General features: G+C 41.1%; 1 protein-coding gene across 1 annotated transcript in view; it reads left to right on the top strand.

Moving 5' to 3' along the window:
- The window catches only part of ADAMTSL3 (ADAMTS like 3), a 712540-nt gene that overhangs the window by 560285 nt on the left and 133761 nt on the right, over positions 1-18494 (top strand). Inside the window, exons 16-17 of the mRNA XM_077470182.1 lie at positions 220-509; positions 2547-2676. Coding sequence (XP_077326308.1) covers positions 220-509; positions 2547-2676 — 420 coding nt within the window. The remainder of the gene's footprint in view (positions 1-219; positions 510-2546; positions 2677-18494) is intronic.

Genomic DNA, 18494 nt, shown 5'->3' with positions numbered 1-18494 from the left:
ATATTTTGTATGCATTGGGACTGCCCAACACATCTGGTGTGAATAGGTGCCTACATTTATACACAGTTATTTGCGAAATGTTATGACCCATTACTTCAAGAAACATTTGAACATTTCAGGCAACTTCTGAGTTCACTTTAATTTGCAGCCTTACTATGCAGTATTATATTGCATACTGTACATAGTAGTGTATCCTAAACTCGTACATTGTCTACACAGGTTTATCCCAGAAGCTTGGTCCCCCTGTAGTGTCACCTGTGGTCGAGGCGTGCAGGTGAGGGAAATCAAGTGCCGAATTCTGTTGGCGTTCACCCAGACTGAATTAGAATTGCCAGATGAAGAATGTGAGGATGAAAAGCCAGCCCTGGAAAGAACTTGCCATATGCCATCATGCCATGGTGATACATCTGCCCTGGAATCAGAACTTCCTCCAGAATGGGAAGATTCCACTGAAATGTATGACTGGGAATACATTGGTTTCACACCTTGCTCCAGCAGCTGTTCGGGAGGTACAGTGAACAGATCAATATCTCTACTGTCATTTCAAATAAATTGTTCTCAGTAAACGTTTATAACTGAATACATTTTATTAGTTAAAACAAAGAATTTTCAAGAAAAGGCAAAATGAAAGTGGGCATTATATACCCAACCACTTGGCCTTCACGGTGAAACAAATTTTGAGTTTGAAACAATACTGGCATCATTACCATGTAATAAAATGCATATTTTTGTATTTAATTAAAACCACCTTTTCATTATTGTGTTATTTGGACAGCTGAGCATTCACAAATAGGCAAACAGAGCTCCCAATTAGTACATGGCAGGAGACAATTATTTAAATCTAATTAAAATGGTATAATAAATACACTCTCATTGAAAATATAAACATACTCCTAACCCTCCTGTATCATATTAATGTTTCCATGCAATTGAAACCTAAGAAAGGCATGTAATTAGTAAAGATTCATAACTAATAAGGATTGCATTGTGATTGTAACAGTTGAAGCATGATATGTTGTCTATTGCTTCAAGTGCTTCCAGAAAAAACGAAAAAAATCTCCTACTCTGTTTGCGATCCTACCATATGTAAGACAGAGGGGTCTACCCTTAGGAAGGTCATCTCAGGACAGAATGTTGCTGTTGCTGACCTCAGCTGCCCCTGCTGGTAAAATCGGTATTCTAGTGAAACCATAGCATGTAAAGGGTTTGATGTACTTACGGCAAATTGTTAACTTTGCAAGTGAAGTTGCACTTTACAAAGGGAAAGAGCTTAGTAAATGTGGTGAAATTTCACATTGCAACCAATACCCAATCACATGCAAGGTAAAAAAATAAATAACAAATACAGCATTTTTGCTTGCATATGATTGGATGATGTAACTGAGCAGTGTCAGTTAATTGACTAAGCTCTGGGGAAATTCCCTTTCAAAGTGAACAGTCTATTTGTCTTTAGGAAATTACCCCTATTGTGTTTAACCTTCGCTTAACAAAGAAAATGTTACAGATAATTTTGCTATTATTGTCAAGTAAGCTGTGGATAGACCCTTCCATATTATTAGGGGCCACATTTAAATAGGGAATTTTATTTCTCTTGGAAATCTCTGCTGTAGCTATTCCTTTTCATTCATTACTATAAATTTCTTCATGTCAGTAGTTGTATTTCTGTCTTTCCAGTCCTTATACTTAGATCCATTAGATTGTGCAGCCAGGTTGGAGACCTTACGTTTCTCTGTTGCATTTAAGTAATATACCTTGGTCACCTGGTTGTAGCCAGCTTTAGACTGAACAGTGAAGGATCAGCAGCAGACTAATGAGCTCATCCCACTTTTTTCTCCTCTTTCCAGCATGTTGCTTGTCAGAACATGCAATACACCTGATTGGCTCCTGATACTGGCCCTCACGTTCCTATTGTGAGTTCTGCTCTACAGGGAATTACACATTTTTGGTATCAAGTCAGATTCAGGGACTCATATTAGTTGCTTTCAAAATTATATTTAATAATTTTTTTAATTGAATGGATAACTGCATAAGTCTGTACTTTTGTATCTGCCTGGAGTATACCTTTAATGTGTTTAAATTTTTTGTACATTTTGGAAATAGTATCGAAAAGTTAAACCCCTTCTGTTTTTTTTTTCGTTTTTTTTTGTATGTGTATCATTGGGGACATTTTACTTCACTTCCTGTCCCAGAGATGCAACAGGAAGAGAAAATCTTCCACAGTGAAGGGAATTTGCCACTTAGACAGTTGTCCCCAAATCAGGTGTCTCCGTAGAAGAATTTCTCCTCGCCTCTCATGTGGACAACTCTAAAATGTTGGATTTTCTCCAATTTTCTTTCTTAGTGACATTGATCACCAGGACAAATAGAGTGGTGGATCTCCCCAGTGGAGACACAGAAGTAAAACTTGATAACGGGCCTTACCCTTCTCATTCTATCCAAAAATTCAAGAAAAGGTTTTGCTCAGAGATATATCTTGTTATACTTTAGACTATTCCGCTACGAAATATCTTTCTTTATTTTTTTATTCTTGTTTTTAATTTCTCCAGGAATACAAGAAGCTATAGCAGCATGTCTTCACATCCAAACAAAACGAATAGTGAACAACTCTTCCTGCGACAGCTCAATGCGTCCACCTGCAATGACCAGAGCCTGCAACACTAAGCTCTGCCCTCCAAGGTACTAGCTGTGCATTCATCTCTGTGAATCTTTTGATATAGATAAATGCCTAACATTTCTATATATTGCCACTTGTTTTAAAGATGTGCAGAATGTTACCACCATTTTGAAGTGAATTTTTTTTCAATGAAACATAAATGATCTGCTGCGTTGTACAACCATTATAGGTATAATGATGGGGCCAGAGGACAAAAACTCTAGAATCTGATTGCATGCTATGGACAACTACACACCTTTCACTTTGCATTACGCCGATAAACATAGTAAAGAGTAGGATATTAATAATGCTTTTTGATATATCATGTAGATATTTTTTGACAGCATTTAGAAAATAACAAAACTTAAACCTGTAAATTAACTTTACCAAAATGTTGTGTATTTCTCTTAAAGAGGAAGTAAACCCTCCTGCAAAAAAATAAATAAAAACACACCCTGCAAGATAAAGGCATAATGAGCTAGTATGCATAGCATACTAGCTCATTATGAATTACTTACCTGAGAACGAATCCCCCCACAGCCATCCTTGTCTCCCCCTCAGGCCACCGACATGTCACCCGGGGCTTGCTTCCGGGTATCACGGCTCTGGCGCTGTGATTGGCCGGAGCCTCAATGACGTCACTCCCGCGCACATTGAACGGCACAGTACAACTGAAGCAACGGCACAGTACAACTGAAGCAACGGCACGTACTGCCATTGCTTCAGTAGGCTTAAGTGCGCATGTGCTGCATGACGTCGGCACATGCAAATACATGGATATCTCCTAAACCGTGCAGGTTTAGAAGATATCCAGTGCAGCTACAGGCAAGCCTAATTATAGGCTTGCCTGTAGTTTAAAGTGGTTGTAAAGGGTTTAATCAAAAATATTACATATGATGTGTTATGATATTACACAACATATTTAAGTAGAAGTTCACTCTAACACAAAAATCTGTAAATCTACATGCAACCACAATCTAAGACTAACCTATCTAGCACTGTAAAAAAGAAATCGCTACACATACCTTTTTTGAAGTGGATCCGGGTGCGGTCTTCAGTGGTGGAAGAACAACAATGGTTGTGAAATGACTGGGAAGTGACGTCACCCATAGACTTACTATGGGTTTGCGTTGTTGGCTGCCTCCTCTGCACCCGCCTCCACAGTGTGTGACTGGATTGGCTTCAGAAAAGGTATGTATAGCAATTTTTTCTTTACAGGGCTAGATAGGTTAGTCTAAAGCCTCATACACACGATCGGACTTTGTACAAACTTTCCCGTGGATTTTTGTACAAAGGGCGTCGGCCGAGAACTTGTATTGCATACACACGGCATGACTTTTTCAGCCAACTTTCACCAAATCACGTGGTTTTTCTGCTCTTTACCGCCACCTTTGGTCAACTTTTGTATTGTTGTCTGATCTTTTGCATTGGTTCTGAGCATGCCTGTTTGTACTTTGTACAAAAGTCCTATGGTTTTCTGTACGCACGATCAGACTTTGCTCCATCGGACTTTTGTTGCCAGAAAGTTTGTCCGTTTGCACAGCCAACAAAAGTCCAATGAAAACTGAAAAAAGTTTGTCCGATGGAGCATACACACGGTTGGATGTTGCCTTAAAACAGCTAATTTGCATGTTTGTTGTCAAAAAGTCTGATCCTGTGTATGGGCCTTTAGATTGTGGATGCCTGTAGATTTACAGATTTTGGTGTTAGGGTGAACTTCTACTTAAAGTAAAAACATCCCATGTGCATGTACGTTTGAACCTTATTTGTGTTATTGTGCCTATATGTAATCATCCTCACTGGATTTTGTATACTGTATGTACAGCATAGGGAAGCATCAATTAAAAAACAATGATTAAAAAAGGCGCCATTTACTAGGAGGATATTAGTAGACAGCTGGATTATTTTACTTTCTGGCAATTGTTTTCTGTAATTTTACTTAACTTTCTCACTTTCAGCATCCCATAGCAAAATCATGTGCGGTTAAAAAAAACAGCTATTTATACATGCGGTCTAATTTAGATGAATTCTAATTAAAGTAAATGTACACGGGGCAGCTTCATCAGATCAGATTTTTTTTGGTTTGTTTTTTTAATAAGCCCATACTGTAACTAAATATTTTGCACTAATTTGTTTATTTATTTAGTTTTCAAAAGATTTCATTTATATATATATTTTTTGCCAGTATAACAAATCAGTTTCCATCCACATGATTTATAATGTTCAGAAGAGATAAGCATATAATATTTTTAATTCAGAAGGATAAAAAAACACACAGTTGATTATTAAACCAAAATAAACATCCCATAGTATTTTTTTTTTTTAGTTTACCAAGTAAAGGAAATTCTTGTGGGAATGTTTAAAGCCCAAACGGTGATAAACGGTATAATCGATTTTTTAAGGATTATAATAGGCCTTTATTAAAGCAGATTTATTCATTTTTTATTGTTTTAAAATATTAATAATTATATTCCTATATTATATTATTTTCGGTTAATAGGCCTTCATGAACGCAGATATGATTAGAAGTATTTTTATATTTTTACAAAAAAAAGAATCATATTCTTATATTTTATTGTATTAGCGTTATATTATCGTATTTATCGGCGTATAACGCGCACCCCAAGTTTAGGAGGGAATTTTAAGGAAAAAAACTTACATTTAAATGCCCATCAATGCAGCCTTATCTGTGTCCATCTGCAGCCTTGTCAGTGTCATTGCAGCCTTGTCATTGCAGCCTTGCCCTAGTGTCATTTGCAGACTTGTCAGTGTAGCCTTGCTCCAGTGTCATTGCCGCTTTCCAGTTTAAAAATGCCAGATGTCCTGTGTATCTAGGCGGCTCTCTGTGGCTCTCTGCGGCTCTCGGCCACTCTCGCTGATCTCCGCTGATTGTGAGCAGAGGAGTGAGCCGCCAAGATCATAGCCGAGTGTACTCGGCTAGACTCAGCTCTGCTCACAGTCATACCCAGTCCCTGTGTCCATCATAGAGCGGGACTGGGCATGACTGTGAGTGGAGCCGAGTCTAGCCGAGTACACTCGGCTATGATCTCGGTGGCTCGCTCCTCCACTCACAATCAGCAGAGATCTGCAGGGGATCGGCGCATAACACGCACCCATGATTTTCCCCTGATTTTAAGGGGAAAAAAGTGTGTTTTATAAGCTGATAAATACGATATATTACATTACAACAATCTAAGCAGTGCTTCGTGAGTATAAATTGAGTGGTGCATGCACACACACACACACCCCAATGGTGATTATTATTATTATACAGGATTTATATAGCGCCAACAGTTTGCACAGTGCTTTACAATATGAAGAAAGACAGTTCAGTTACAATACAATTCAATACAGGAGGACTCAGAGGACCCTGCTTGTTAAAGCTTACAATCTGGGAGGGAGGGACAAGTGATACAAAAGGTATTACTGTGGGGGATGATCTGATGGAGAAAGTAAAAGTACAATTGTTATGTGGAGGCAGAATAGGCTTCTCTGAAGAGGAGGGTTTTCAGGGATCATCTAAAAGCAAGCAGAGGAGGAGACGTCTGACATATTGGAGTAGGGGTTCTATAGAATAGGAGGGGCTCAGAAAAAGTCCTGGAGGTGAGCATGGGAGTAGGTGATGAGGGAGCTAGAAAGTAGGAGGTCTTGGGAGGAATGAAGGAAAACGATTAGGTTGGTATTTTGAGACTAGGTTAGTGATGTAGCTGGAGGCAGACTTGTGGATGGCTTTCTAAGTTGTTGTTAGAATTTAGAATTTAATTTGTTGTTTGTTGTGAGTGGAAGCCAGTGGAGAAATAGAGAGGAGTAGCAGTGGTAACACTGAGTGGTTGGTAAGGTTGATGAGCCTAGCAACAGCATTCATGAGGGACTGAAGGGGGATATGATATGTAAAGGTAATCCCGTGAGGAGGGAGTTGCAGTAGCCGAGGCGAGAGATGACCAAGGAGTGAACTAGGAGCTTTGTGGTGTCATTGTCATTATGATTATGTTCATATAAAGTCCACCATGTGAAATAAAATAACCAGTTCTTAACCACTTAAGGACCGCCGCATGCCATTGTAGGTCATCACAATGGCATGTACAGGCACAAGCACGTACATGTACGTGCTTGCCTTCCAGTGGGTGGGAGGTCCGATCGGACCCCCTCCCGCTGGATGTGGCAGTCCGTTTCGCTTCAGGAGCGATCCGGGATGAGGGGATGGCCGTTGGTTTCTGGCCATCCCCTCTCGATCGCTCCTGGCGAATGAGAAGCTTCCTCCCTCTGTGTATAGTAAACACAGGCAGGGAGGAAGTGATGTAATTCTCCTCGGGGCGGTCTTATTGACCGGACTACGAGGAGAAGTGAAAGTAAGTGTGCACCAACACTACACTAACACATAGGCACACATAGGTACACAACCCCCCCCCCCCCGATCACCCCCCTGATCGCCTCCCCCAGTCACAGTGTCACTGATTGCAGTGATCATTTATTTACTGATCACTGCATTCAGTGTCAGTTGTAACAGTAAAAACTGTCAGGGCAGTTAGTGTTAGGTCCAGGGTAGCCCCCTACCACCCCCCAATAAAGGTTTAACCCCCTGATTGCCCCTAGAGTTAACCCTTTCACCCCCTTTTGCCAGTGTCACTAAGTGATCATTTTTCTGATCGCTGCATTAGTGTCGCTAGTGTCGCTAGGTAGCTATTTATTTTTTTAGGTTCGCCGCCAGGTTTTTATAGCGCTAATTACCCCGATATACTACCCAATAATGGTTTTAACCCCTTGATTGCCCCTAGTTAACCCTTTTACCCCTTTTTGCCAGTGTCACTAAGCGATCATTTTTCTGATCGCTGCATTAGTGTCGCTAGGTAGCTAGTTATTTTTTTAGGTTCACTGTCAGGTTTTTATAGCGCTAGGTACCCCGATATACTACCCAATAATGGTTTTAACCCCCTGATTGCCCCTAGTTAACCCTTTCACCCCCTTTTGCCAGTGTCACTAAGCGATCATTTTTCTGATCGCTGCATTAGTGTCACTGGTGCCGCTAAGTAGCTAGTTATTTTTTTAGGTTCACCGCCAGGTTTTTATAGCGCTAGGTACCCCCATATACTACCCAATAACGGTTTTAACCCCCTGATTGCCCCTAGTTAACCCTTTCACCCCCTTTTGCCAGTGTCACTAAGCGATCATTTTTCTGATCGCTGCATTAGTGTCACTGGTGTCGCTAGGTAGCTAGTTATTTTTTTAGGTTCACCACCAGGTTTTTATAGCGCTAGGTACCCCGATATACTACCCAATAATGGTTTTAACCCCCTGATTGCCCCTAGTTAACCCTTTCACCAGCGATCACAGTATAAGTGTCACTGGTGACGCTGGTTAGCCAGTTAGTTATTTAGGTTCACCGTCAGGTTTTTATATAGCGCCAGGGACCCCCATATACTACCTAATAAAAATTTGAACCCCCTGATTGCCCCTAGTTAACCCTTTCACCAGTGATCACCGTATAAGTGTTACGGGTGACTCTGGTTAGTTCGCTTTTTATAGCATCAGGGCACCCACCATTTATTACCCAATAAAGGTTTAACCCCCTGATCACCCAGCGGGTGATATCAATTAGGTTTTAGGGTCAGGGTCTGCGTCGCCCCAGGCAGCGCTAGGTTAGTGCCAGTACCGCTAACACCCACTCGCAAAGCATAAACCTCCCGTAGTGGTATAGAATCTGAACAGATCAATATCTGATCTGATCAGATCTATACTAGCGTCCCCAGCAGTTTAGGGTTCCAAAAAAACGCATTGTTAGCAGGATCAGCCCAGATACCTGCTAGCACCTGCTTTGTGCCCCTCCGCCCAGCCCACCCAAGTGCAGTATCGATTGATCACTGTCACTTACAAAACACTAAACACATAACTGCAGCGATCGCAGAGTCAGGCCTGATCCCTGCGATCGCTAACAGTTTTTTTTTGTAACGTTTTATATTTAAATCCGGAAGGCAGTGCTTGGTTTTCGGGGTCCCGTACGTGGCTAGGCTCCCAAAAAGTCCCCCACATGTGGTATCCCCGTACTCGGGAGAAGCAGCAGAATTTATTTTGGGGTGTAATTTGACTTATGCCCATAGCATGTGTGAGCAATATATCATTTAGTGACAACTTTGTGCAAAAAAAAAAAATTATAATATTCCTGCAACTTGTGGCAAAATATAAAATATTTCATGGACTTAACATGCCTCTCAGTAAATAGCTTGGGGTGTCTACTTTCCAAAATGGGGTAATTTGGGGGGTTTTTGTGCTATTTTGGCATTTTATGGCCTTTGAAACTGTGATAGGTAGTGAGGAGTGAAATCAAAAATTTGCACCCTTAGAAACCCTGAAGGCAGTGATTGGTTTTCGGGGTGCCGTACGCGGCTAGACTCCCAAAAAGTCCCACATATGTGGTATCCTCGTACTCAGGAGAAGCAGCAGAATATATTTTGGGGTGCAATTCCACATATAACTATGGCATGTGTGAGCAATATATCATTTAGTGACAACTTTTTGTAAACTTTTTTTTTTTTGTGACATTATTCAGTCGCTTGGGACAAAAAAAAAATATTCAATGGGCTCAACATGTCCCTCAGCAATTTCCTTGGGGTGTCTACTTTCCAAAATGGGGTCATTTGGGGGGGGGTTGTACTGCCCTGCCATTTTAGCACCTCAAGAATTTAGATAGGCAGTTGTAAATTGAAAGCTGTGTAAATTCCAGAAAATGTACTCTAGTTTGTAGACGCTATAACTTTTGCGCAAACCAATAAATATACGCTTATTGACATTTTTTTTTACTAAAGACATGTGGCTGAATACATTTTGCCCTAAATGTATGACTAAAATTGAGTTTATTCGATTTTTCTTATAACAAAAATTAGAAAATATATTTTTTTCTCAAAATTTTCGATCTTTCTCCATTTATATTGCAAAAAATAAAAATCACAGAGGCAATCAAATACCATCAAAAGAAAGCTCTATTTATATAGAAAAGGACGCAAATTTCGTTTGGGTACAACATTGCATGACCGCGCAATTACCAGTTAAAGCAGTGCAGTGCGAAATTGTAAAAAGACCTCTGGTCCTTAGGCTGAAAATTGGTCCGGGGCTGAAGTGGTTAAATGAGTGACATCCATGGGGTAGTACTCTGATATTCCGTGATACAAGTCACCTGCACCACACCGCATGAGTTACCACTCCCTTCAGATTCAGCCCTCACCAGACAGTAGTATCGAGAAGCATACGTTTGTCATTTAAAGCTTCCTCCAAGATAAGGTGGAGACACTTCCGGGTACTGCATCAAATGCTGTAAATCTCAGAAGCGCTCTCCGTCCATGCTCTCATGCCGTTGGATGCTGTGCCTAGAGACACCCGACGGAAAAAGGTGGAGGGAGGGAACGGGGAGCTTCCTGTAGTACATCTCTGCCGCCTGCTGGTGTCACTAACGAGTTCATTGGTGGGCAGGGCCAATGGAGAAGGAGATGGGGAAACTGGAGTCAGTGGCTGAGGGGTGGCTGGTGCATGCACCACTCCATTTCTACCCACAAAGCGCTGCTTAGATTGTTGTAATGTTTATTTGTGACAATTTGTTATTTGTAATTATTGAGTGCATTTATAGTGGCAGCTGAACTTAGTAGGGTGATGTAATTACAATTACAGGACTTCCTGCCCATGAGCGCCTGGTAGAGTGGTTCATCTATTTTGAGCACCCGTTTTTAGAGATATTATATTATATTATATTATAGTATATTAGGTTAATAGGCCTTCATGGCCTTCATCAAAGAAAATATGATTAGATTTTTTTTTAAATATAATGTTAATATTTTTAAAATAAAGAAATCCTGACTAATAATGCAAGCTCAGTTGAAAAATCAGCACCACACCCCCATTTAATAGACATGCAAAAATAGAAAAGACCTGGGGAAAGGTACTGAAACCTTCTATCAGAGTAACTATCCATACACAGTCATCAGGTAAAAAGAATAATGTTGTTCTTTATTACAAAGTTCATTAAAAGTATGTCTAATGGTAAACATTAGGCATACTTTTAATGAATTTTGTAATAAATACATTTTTTAAATCTTTTTAACCTATGACTGTGCATGGATAATTATTCTGAGAGAAGGTTCCAGCACCTATAAAGTCCCAATTCTTTTCTATTTTTCCATGTTCATAGATCTGATGATATTTAATATTTATGTTTATTTTTGTAATAGTATAAAAATAACCATGTATTATGTTATATCATGATATCATGTTATATCATATTATATCATATATATTGTATTCAGAATTGTTATCATGCCTTTATAAAAGAAGATGTTCTAAGATTTAATTTTGTTTTATTATTATTATAAAAATGATTCTTAAAATCCAAAGTTTAAAGAGAATTGTTGCTAACACCCAACGCCAACACCCACTTTGCAGAATAGAAAATAAATATTTGTAGCAAAATAATGATAATCCCAATTCCACATTTGTATTTTCCCTTTAAATCATGTGTGCCGGGTGTATGCCTGATACTATTGGGCGGTTTATAGGATACAGCACACCGGCTGCTGGGTACCTCCTGTGAGGAGGAATCTTTTCAACATGTTGCTGATTAAAACTAGTTTAAGAGTAAATTGACATTCCAAACAGGAACTGGTTATAGACAAAGCAATAAAATGGAAAAGTCTGAGAGGTATAAGCTTGAAAGTAATATAAGATATCTCATCATAAACTTCCATTTGAAGTGCAGGGATGTTTGAACGGGGCCTCTATGCACGATGCGTAAAAATGTAAACAATGCTGTAGGTATGTGCATTTATTTGTGTCCGGTACAGCTGTGCAGAAGAGAACTTCCAAGGAAGGTTTCTGTCATTGAATGTTTATGTTAAACTTATATATAATTGACAATGTAAAACCAGTGCGGCTTTGGATTATGCTCTATAGCCCCATGCTATTAGGTTATTCTATCCTGCAATATAAATATTTCTATCTGTTTTGATTTTGATTTTTTACTTTAGTTTCCTTTTTTTCTCCCTACAAATATAGTTCACAAATCAGATCATTTATGCTAACCATAAATTGAAAAATGGTATAATCAGAGCTAAGCACAGTAGAGCTTTCTTTTTGCATCCCAAAAATAAGAAGATTATTTCTCATTTTGGGATAGTGGGTAGAGTCATGCAAGTGATTTCTTTATGCCCCTGGGCTAACATCCAGAACTGCTGGCTTACAGCATAGATATAGCCTCATATTATAGAGGGGGACCAAAGGGAGCACAAAGCCCTCCAATGAACCAGTTCAAAACACAGTAGCTCATTCTATCACAAACCTTAGAAATAATGGGATTAGGCTTGGTTCACACTAGCCCGACTCCAAAGTTGCTTTGGAATCCGACTTTGATAAGTCTTTAAAGTGGTTGTAAACCCTAACAACACACTTTGACCTACAGGTAAGCCTAGATTAAGGCTTACCTGTAGGTCCAAGAAATATCTCCTAAACCTACACGGTTTAGGAGATATTTGCCGAAAGACAGGCACTGAGCGCGGCACCGTCAACGGGCGATATGCCACGAGTGGCAGGTCCCGTGCGCATGCGCGGGAGTGGCGTCATCACGGCTTCGCCGAATGACAGTGGCGGATCAGGGTTTACTTCCTCTTTAATGTGACTTTTTACAGTCTGTGGCATTGAAGTCGTATCAAAGTCAGCCCAAAGTAGTGCAGAAACCTTTTCTAAAGTTGGACAGACTTGTGTAGTATCAGTTAAAGCGGAGCTCCACCCTAAAGTGGAACTTCCACTCATCGGAACCCTCCCCCCTCCGGTGCCACAATTGGCACCTTTCAGGGGGAGGGGGTACAGATACCTGTATAATACAGGTATCTGCACACACTTCCAGGCATAGATAGCCACAGAATCTGTGGGTATTTACGCCACTTCCTGTGGGGCCCCCGCTGTCTGCTGGGAAACACACGGATCCCAGAGACAGCAGGGACTGTCCTTATTGCGCAGCGCGACTCGCGCATGCACAATAGGGAACCGGGAAGTGAAGCCACAAGGCTTCACTTCCTGATTCCCACACTGCAGATGGCGGTGACAGCACCCGAGAGCCAATCAACAGATCGGCTTCGGGTGCCGACATCACGGGCGCGCTGGAGGGGTAAGTGTCCATATTTTAAAAGCCAGCAGCTGCAGTAACGGTGGGCTCCCGCTTTAAGACAGCACGCATAGGGAAACATTAAGTTTCATATGTCATCCAACTTGGGGTGTCACAAGACGGATCGTATGACGCATGAGTGTAAACCAAGCCTTATTGTTCATGATATAAACCAAGTAGAATATTCCAATTGCACATGCTCCTGGAAATGGCTTAAAACAAGTGGGTGCTGTAGCAACTACTAGCTGGGAACCAGTGTCAACACAAGTCAAATCATACACTGCCAGCACACCATGGATTTTCAAAACAGCATCCAAAATTTATAATAAAACAATCACAACACAGCAATAAAATTGCACCCTTTCAGAGCCATGCAAGAACCCTTCATAAGGCACGTCATACCCACTGAAGGAGACCTGAGTTAGCCTGAAACGTTGCTATTTACTGCTGAGTTGTGATCATGTTAAAGCGGGAGTCCGCCGGGACTCCGCGTTTTTTTTTTTTAAAGTCAGCAGCTACAAATACTGCAGCTGCTGACTTTTAAAATAGTGCCACTTACCTGTCCAGCGCGCCCGCGATGTCGGCACCCGAAGCCGATCTCTAGATCGTCACTCGAGTGCTCCCGCCGCCATCTTGGGTATGGGAATCAGGAAATGGAGCCTTTCGGCTTCATTTCCCGGTTCCCTACTGCGCATGCGCGAGCCGCGCTGCGCAATGAGGACGGTCCCCGCTGCCTCGGGGATCTGTGTGTTTCCCAGCAGGCAGCAGGGCACTTGCGGAAGGGGGGCGGGCACTTGCGGAAAGGGGCGTAATCTACGCCCCTTTCCGCAGAGAGCTAGCCCGGAAGTGGGTGCAGTTACCTGGATTATCCAGGTAACTGCACCCCCCTCCCCCCTGAAAGGTGCCAATTGTGGCGCCGGAGGGAGGGAGGATTCCGATGAGCGGAAGGTCCATTTTAGGGTGGACCTCCGCTTTAATACGTTTTTGGACACTATTTTGAAGATCCAATTTGTGCTGACAATATGTTCTTTGACTTGCATTGGTCATTTTGATGTAGTTAGCCTTTGGTCAACTTGACATCCAGATCCACTAGTTTGAAGTATGCACTCGGTAGAAGCCATTTGATTCCTTGCACTGTAGTGATGATGGCCAACAAGTCTGAAACAGCTGCATGCAGTTCAAAATGAGATTATTCTATAATATAATGCTGTATCTGTGCTATAACATGTAAATCTGAATGTAAATTTAGCCAAGGGGCATCTATCCCAAAATAAGCAATAATTCTCTTTTTTGTGATTAAATAGACCGCTCTGTTTTGCACTGGTTCAAAGGAGGACATTTTTGGAGTTTTTTTTCCCCACTTCCCCATAACCTGTCTGGTTATACTTTCTTATAGGAAATGAATGTATAAAGAAAATGGACTTTAGCGCACAACACTATTCAAACAATAGTTAAAATACAAAAAGTTTATTTAGGTATGCAAAACACAATTAAAAGTTGTAACTGAGTTTCAATAATACTTAACATACAAAATGTCATAACTGGTAGCCGCCATCAACCCTCAACACTAGAGCAGAGCTCCCAAGGTAATAAACAGTGCTAGAGGTCATGGGAAAAATATCCCCAATCTCCTAATACCCAAGGATAACTGCTGTGTGGGATGATGATGTCCAGTTGATGGTTCACCTTGACATATTTTGCACCGCCACGCTTCTTCAGGAGCTTAACAGTTAAAAAAAATATTCTAGGCAAAAAAAAATGCCTAGAAAAATGTAGGGCTCCCAAAGAAGTGCTATGGCGCAAAACATGTCAAGCTGGACCATCATCAACTGGACATTTCCTCTAAACATTCACTTCATACAGTCATACAGATAGGACAAGGCTATGTCCACAGAGCTTTGTTGGCATATAAAATTGACTATACTTTTTCATAAGCAGTGCCCCCCCCCCCCCCCCCAAAAAAAAAATCTGCAGATTCATATATATATGCAGCAAAATATATGGTTAGTTTTCCTCCCTATTGGTCAAAGTGACCTATTACATTAAAGGATGGAAATAAGAGTTGCCCAATGGGATAGGGACATAGACACATAGACATCATTATCAAAATCAATTTCTTTTTACTTTAGTTGCGTTTTATTGCATAAGTTGTCTCTTCCTGCTTAGTAGTTATGAACAATGTATTAGGGGGCTTGTTTACTGTGGTGCTTGATACATTCAACAGCCACTAGAGGGAGACTGTAAATAAGTCATCAAAATATGGAACAGCAAGCATATAAGTACTTTTGCATGACATTTAAAGTTTATTTACTGAAAATGCACTATAGTTTTCCTTTAAACACCCATATCACCCCCCCCCCCCTTTTTTTGAAACCTTTAGAAAAAAAATAAGAAACATTTTTATTGACCTACTTTATGTTACACATTAATCAGGGTTCCTTACACTTACCACATCTGGCAGACATATAATGAAAAGATCATCATATTGCAGTTCTAGGTGCCAAAAGCAGGAAATTCAAGAACTGCTGTGAAAGTGAGAATTGACTGAGATAAAGTGGAGAAATCCAATTCACATTGTTTCTATGTAAACTCTATATTTATATGTTAGTCTGCTGAACGCAATTCACAATACAACATATATAGGTGAGGTGTTAGGTGATTAGACGTCACAGTTTTCAGGCTTTTATGTATCCCATAAATCATAGCCTCTCTGTGGCAGGGTACTTTAAAAACTTGTGATTTGGATATAATCTAATGGTCTGCAATGTGTCCAATAGCTGGGGCAAGGCTGTAACATGTCCTGGCAGCGGTTTTCTTTCTTCCTCGGCCAGAAGTCAGAAAAAGGGTCTTTTTAATAATGATTCAGGAAATTGTTTCACATTGAAGCTGAAAGAAGATTTCATGTCGGTTTCATAGCCATTTCTCAGATTTTGAGGCAGACATTTCTCTTAAATGTTCTCTTTGAAATTCTGTAATAAGCTCTGAATGTATTTATTTTCATGCCGGAGAATTTTTTATGCACGTGAGTCTGCACAGGTCTGCCAGAGTAAGAAGAGGTATGGGTAGGGGCCAGAGCAACGTAAAATTTGGATTCCACTTTTTAGAAAATGTTTAACACTGGCCCCTCGGTTTTTAATAAATAACACTACATCTTTAGCTGTCTTTTGATCCTTTATTATACCCCAGTTAAAGAAAGGGTGTACATCATACTTTAAGTGGCCATTACTTATGGTGTTGACCTCCCTGCTCATCACTTAGTCACTTAACCACAAAGCTCCTGTTGGAATACATCACTCCATAGATTATAAATCAGCCTTTATCAACCTTTTTTTAACATGGAGTGACCCTTGAAATAACTTTCTGGTTTCAGAGAACCCCTACTTATTAATGCATCTACAGTTTACAAGACATTAGTGCTAACTAGAGTATATAAGAATAAATAATAGAATTAGACATGTGGCATACTTAGCACATTTAAAAAAACAGGACTGCCCTAGACAACAAAATGATTTTTATTTTCCAATCATTTTTATTGTTTAATAGAAAAGGAGAGTTACAAGCATTCGTTTGAGACAGAGGCTTGAATAAGGCCAGTCAGTAACCAAATAAGTGTAAGCCCTTGTACACACGGTCAGAAATTTCCGACGGAAAATGTCCGATCGGACCGTGTTGTCAGATAATCCGACCGTGTGTGGGCTCCATCTGACTTTTTCCGTCGGAATGTCTGACCAACAAAGTTTGAGAGCTGGATATAAAAAATTTCCGGCAACATGATCCCATTGGAATCCGTCCCATCGTTTGTAGAGAATTCCGATCGGACAAAGTGCCACGCATGCTCAGATCAAATTACGAGACCAAAGCTATTGGCTACTAGCCTGAACGTAGTCCCATCGTAATGAACAAACGTCATCATGTTCTGAAGGATCGGATTTCCCGACAACTTTGTCCGACCGTATGTATGCAACACCAGTTTCGGACAAAATCCAACAGATTTTGTGGTCGGATTGTCCGACTGTGTGTATAAGGGCTTAATGTGCATGTGACATCACACAATGCCAAGGTATAAAGATCTGTACATAATACCAGTACAAGGGCCAAAAATAATAATCAAATTAAAAAAGAGTAATAAAGACCAGGAAAAAACACAGCCCATAAAAGTTTTAGTGCCCCCTTACATTGGTGGGTGGTACAGTGCCTGTTTACATAGGTGGTTAGTTCTGTGTCCCCTTACATTGGTGGTAAGTGCAGTCCCAGCTTAGATTGGTGGTCAGTTATGTGCCCCCTTACATTGGAGATCAGTGCAGTGCCTGCTTACATTGGTGGTTAGCTCTGTGTCCCCTTACATTGGTGGTCAGTGCAATGCCCGTTTTCATTGGTGGTCAGATATGTGCCCCCTTAGGCCCTTTCACACAGGCCGGAATATGATTTGCTCACCAGGGGATCTGCCTGCCGTTCCCCCATTGAGCAGAGCAGAGCGGGCAGGTCCTCACAGTTTATGCAGAGCAGACATGGACACAGCCCGCTCTGCTCTATGCCTTCTGATCCAACCATATGGAGGGGAACTTATCCCTTATCGTTTGTTTTTGCCAGATTGGATCAGATTAGAGGTATGTGGGTATAAACAGACACAAGTCTGTTTACATCCATCACTCCATAGATGAGAATGGATGGTCCAATCAGGTCTGGCTGAAAAACGGACAGGCAGACATGATCAGACCACTCGTGTGAAAGGGGCCTTACATGGTCAGTGGAAGATGGTCGAATTGCACTGCTGGTTAGTGGGAAGATTGCCCCTTACTATGGTAATCAGTGGGAAGAATGCCCCACACATTGATGGTCAATAGTAAGAATGTCCTCTTAGGCCGCGTACACACGCGCGGACTGTTCGCCCAACTTTGTCCGTCCAACAGTTTCGGCAAACAGTCCGCTCAAAATTAGCATGGACGGACATGGCCACACACGACGAACGAACAGTTTGCTGAAACCGTGCGCGATGACGTGAACGGCACGTACGACGGGACGAAAAATACGACGTCCTATACACTGCATTATAACTTTCGGCGTGTAAATCCTTTCTGAGCATGCGCGGAACTTAGTTTGACGAACAAGCCTACACACGGGCGGACTGTTCGCTGAAACAAGGTTTCAGCGGACAGTTTTACGGAATTTCCGACAAACCTTGTTCGTCAAACTGTCCGCTGAAACTGTCCGCTGAAACTGTCCGCTGAAAGCCCACACACGAGCGGACTGTCCGCCCAAACACTGTTCAGCGGACAAAGTTGGGCGAACAGTCCGCGCGTGTGTACGCGGCCTCACAGATAACTGGCAAAGATAAATGATGCTAGTGGTAACTTATCTGAGAGACTCAAGGAACCACTGCAATCAATGGAGGAATCCTAGAGTTCCATGGAACACTAGTCGAAAAAGCTTGTTGCAAAGTCTTATGGGCTGTGTTAATTTGTGTATGTTATATTGTTCTAGTCTCTGAATGCCCCTACTATGTACAGTGCTATGGAAGATGTTGGCACTTCTTATATTAATAAAAACAATATGGATTTGGTAGGAGGGAAAGCGATGCTTCTGTACAGCCATGGTATCCTCTTTACTAAACTTATCTACCAGATTTGGATTGCTTTTCTGCTATAATGGCATACATTGTGGACTGCCTTTTTATTTTCCTTCTTGCGGCTGTAAAACAGAATT

The sequence above is a fragment of the Lithobates pipiens genome, unplaced genomic scaffold (assembly GCF_037356315.1).
Source record: "Lithobates pipiens isolate NorthernLeopardFrog02 unplaced genomic scaffold, aLitPip1_a1.2 Scaffold_8, whole genome shotgun sequence".
Classification (NCBI taxonomy): domain Eukaryota; kingdom Metazoa; phylum Chordata; class Amphibia; order Anura; family Ranidae; genus Lithobates; species Lithobates pipiens.
Note: the sequence above shows the minus strand (reverse complement) of the source record. Positions and strands in the feature narration are given on the sequence as shown.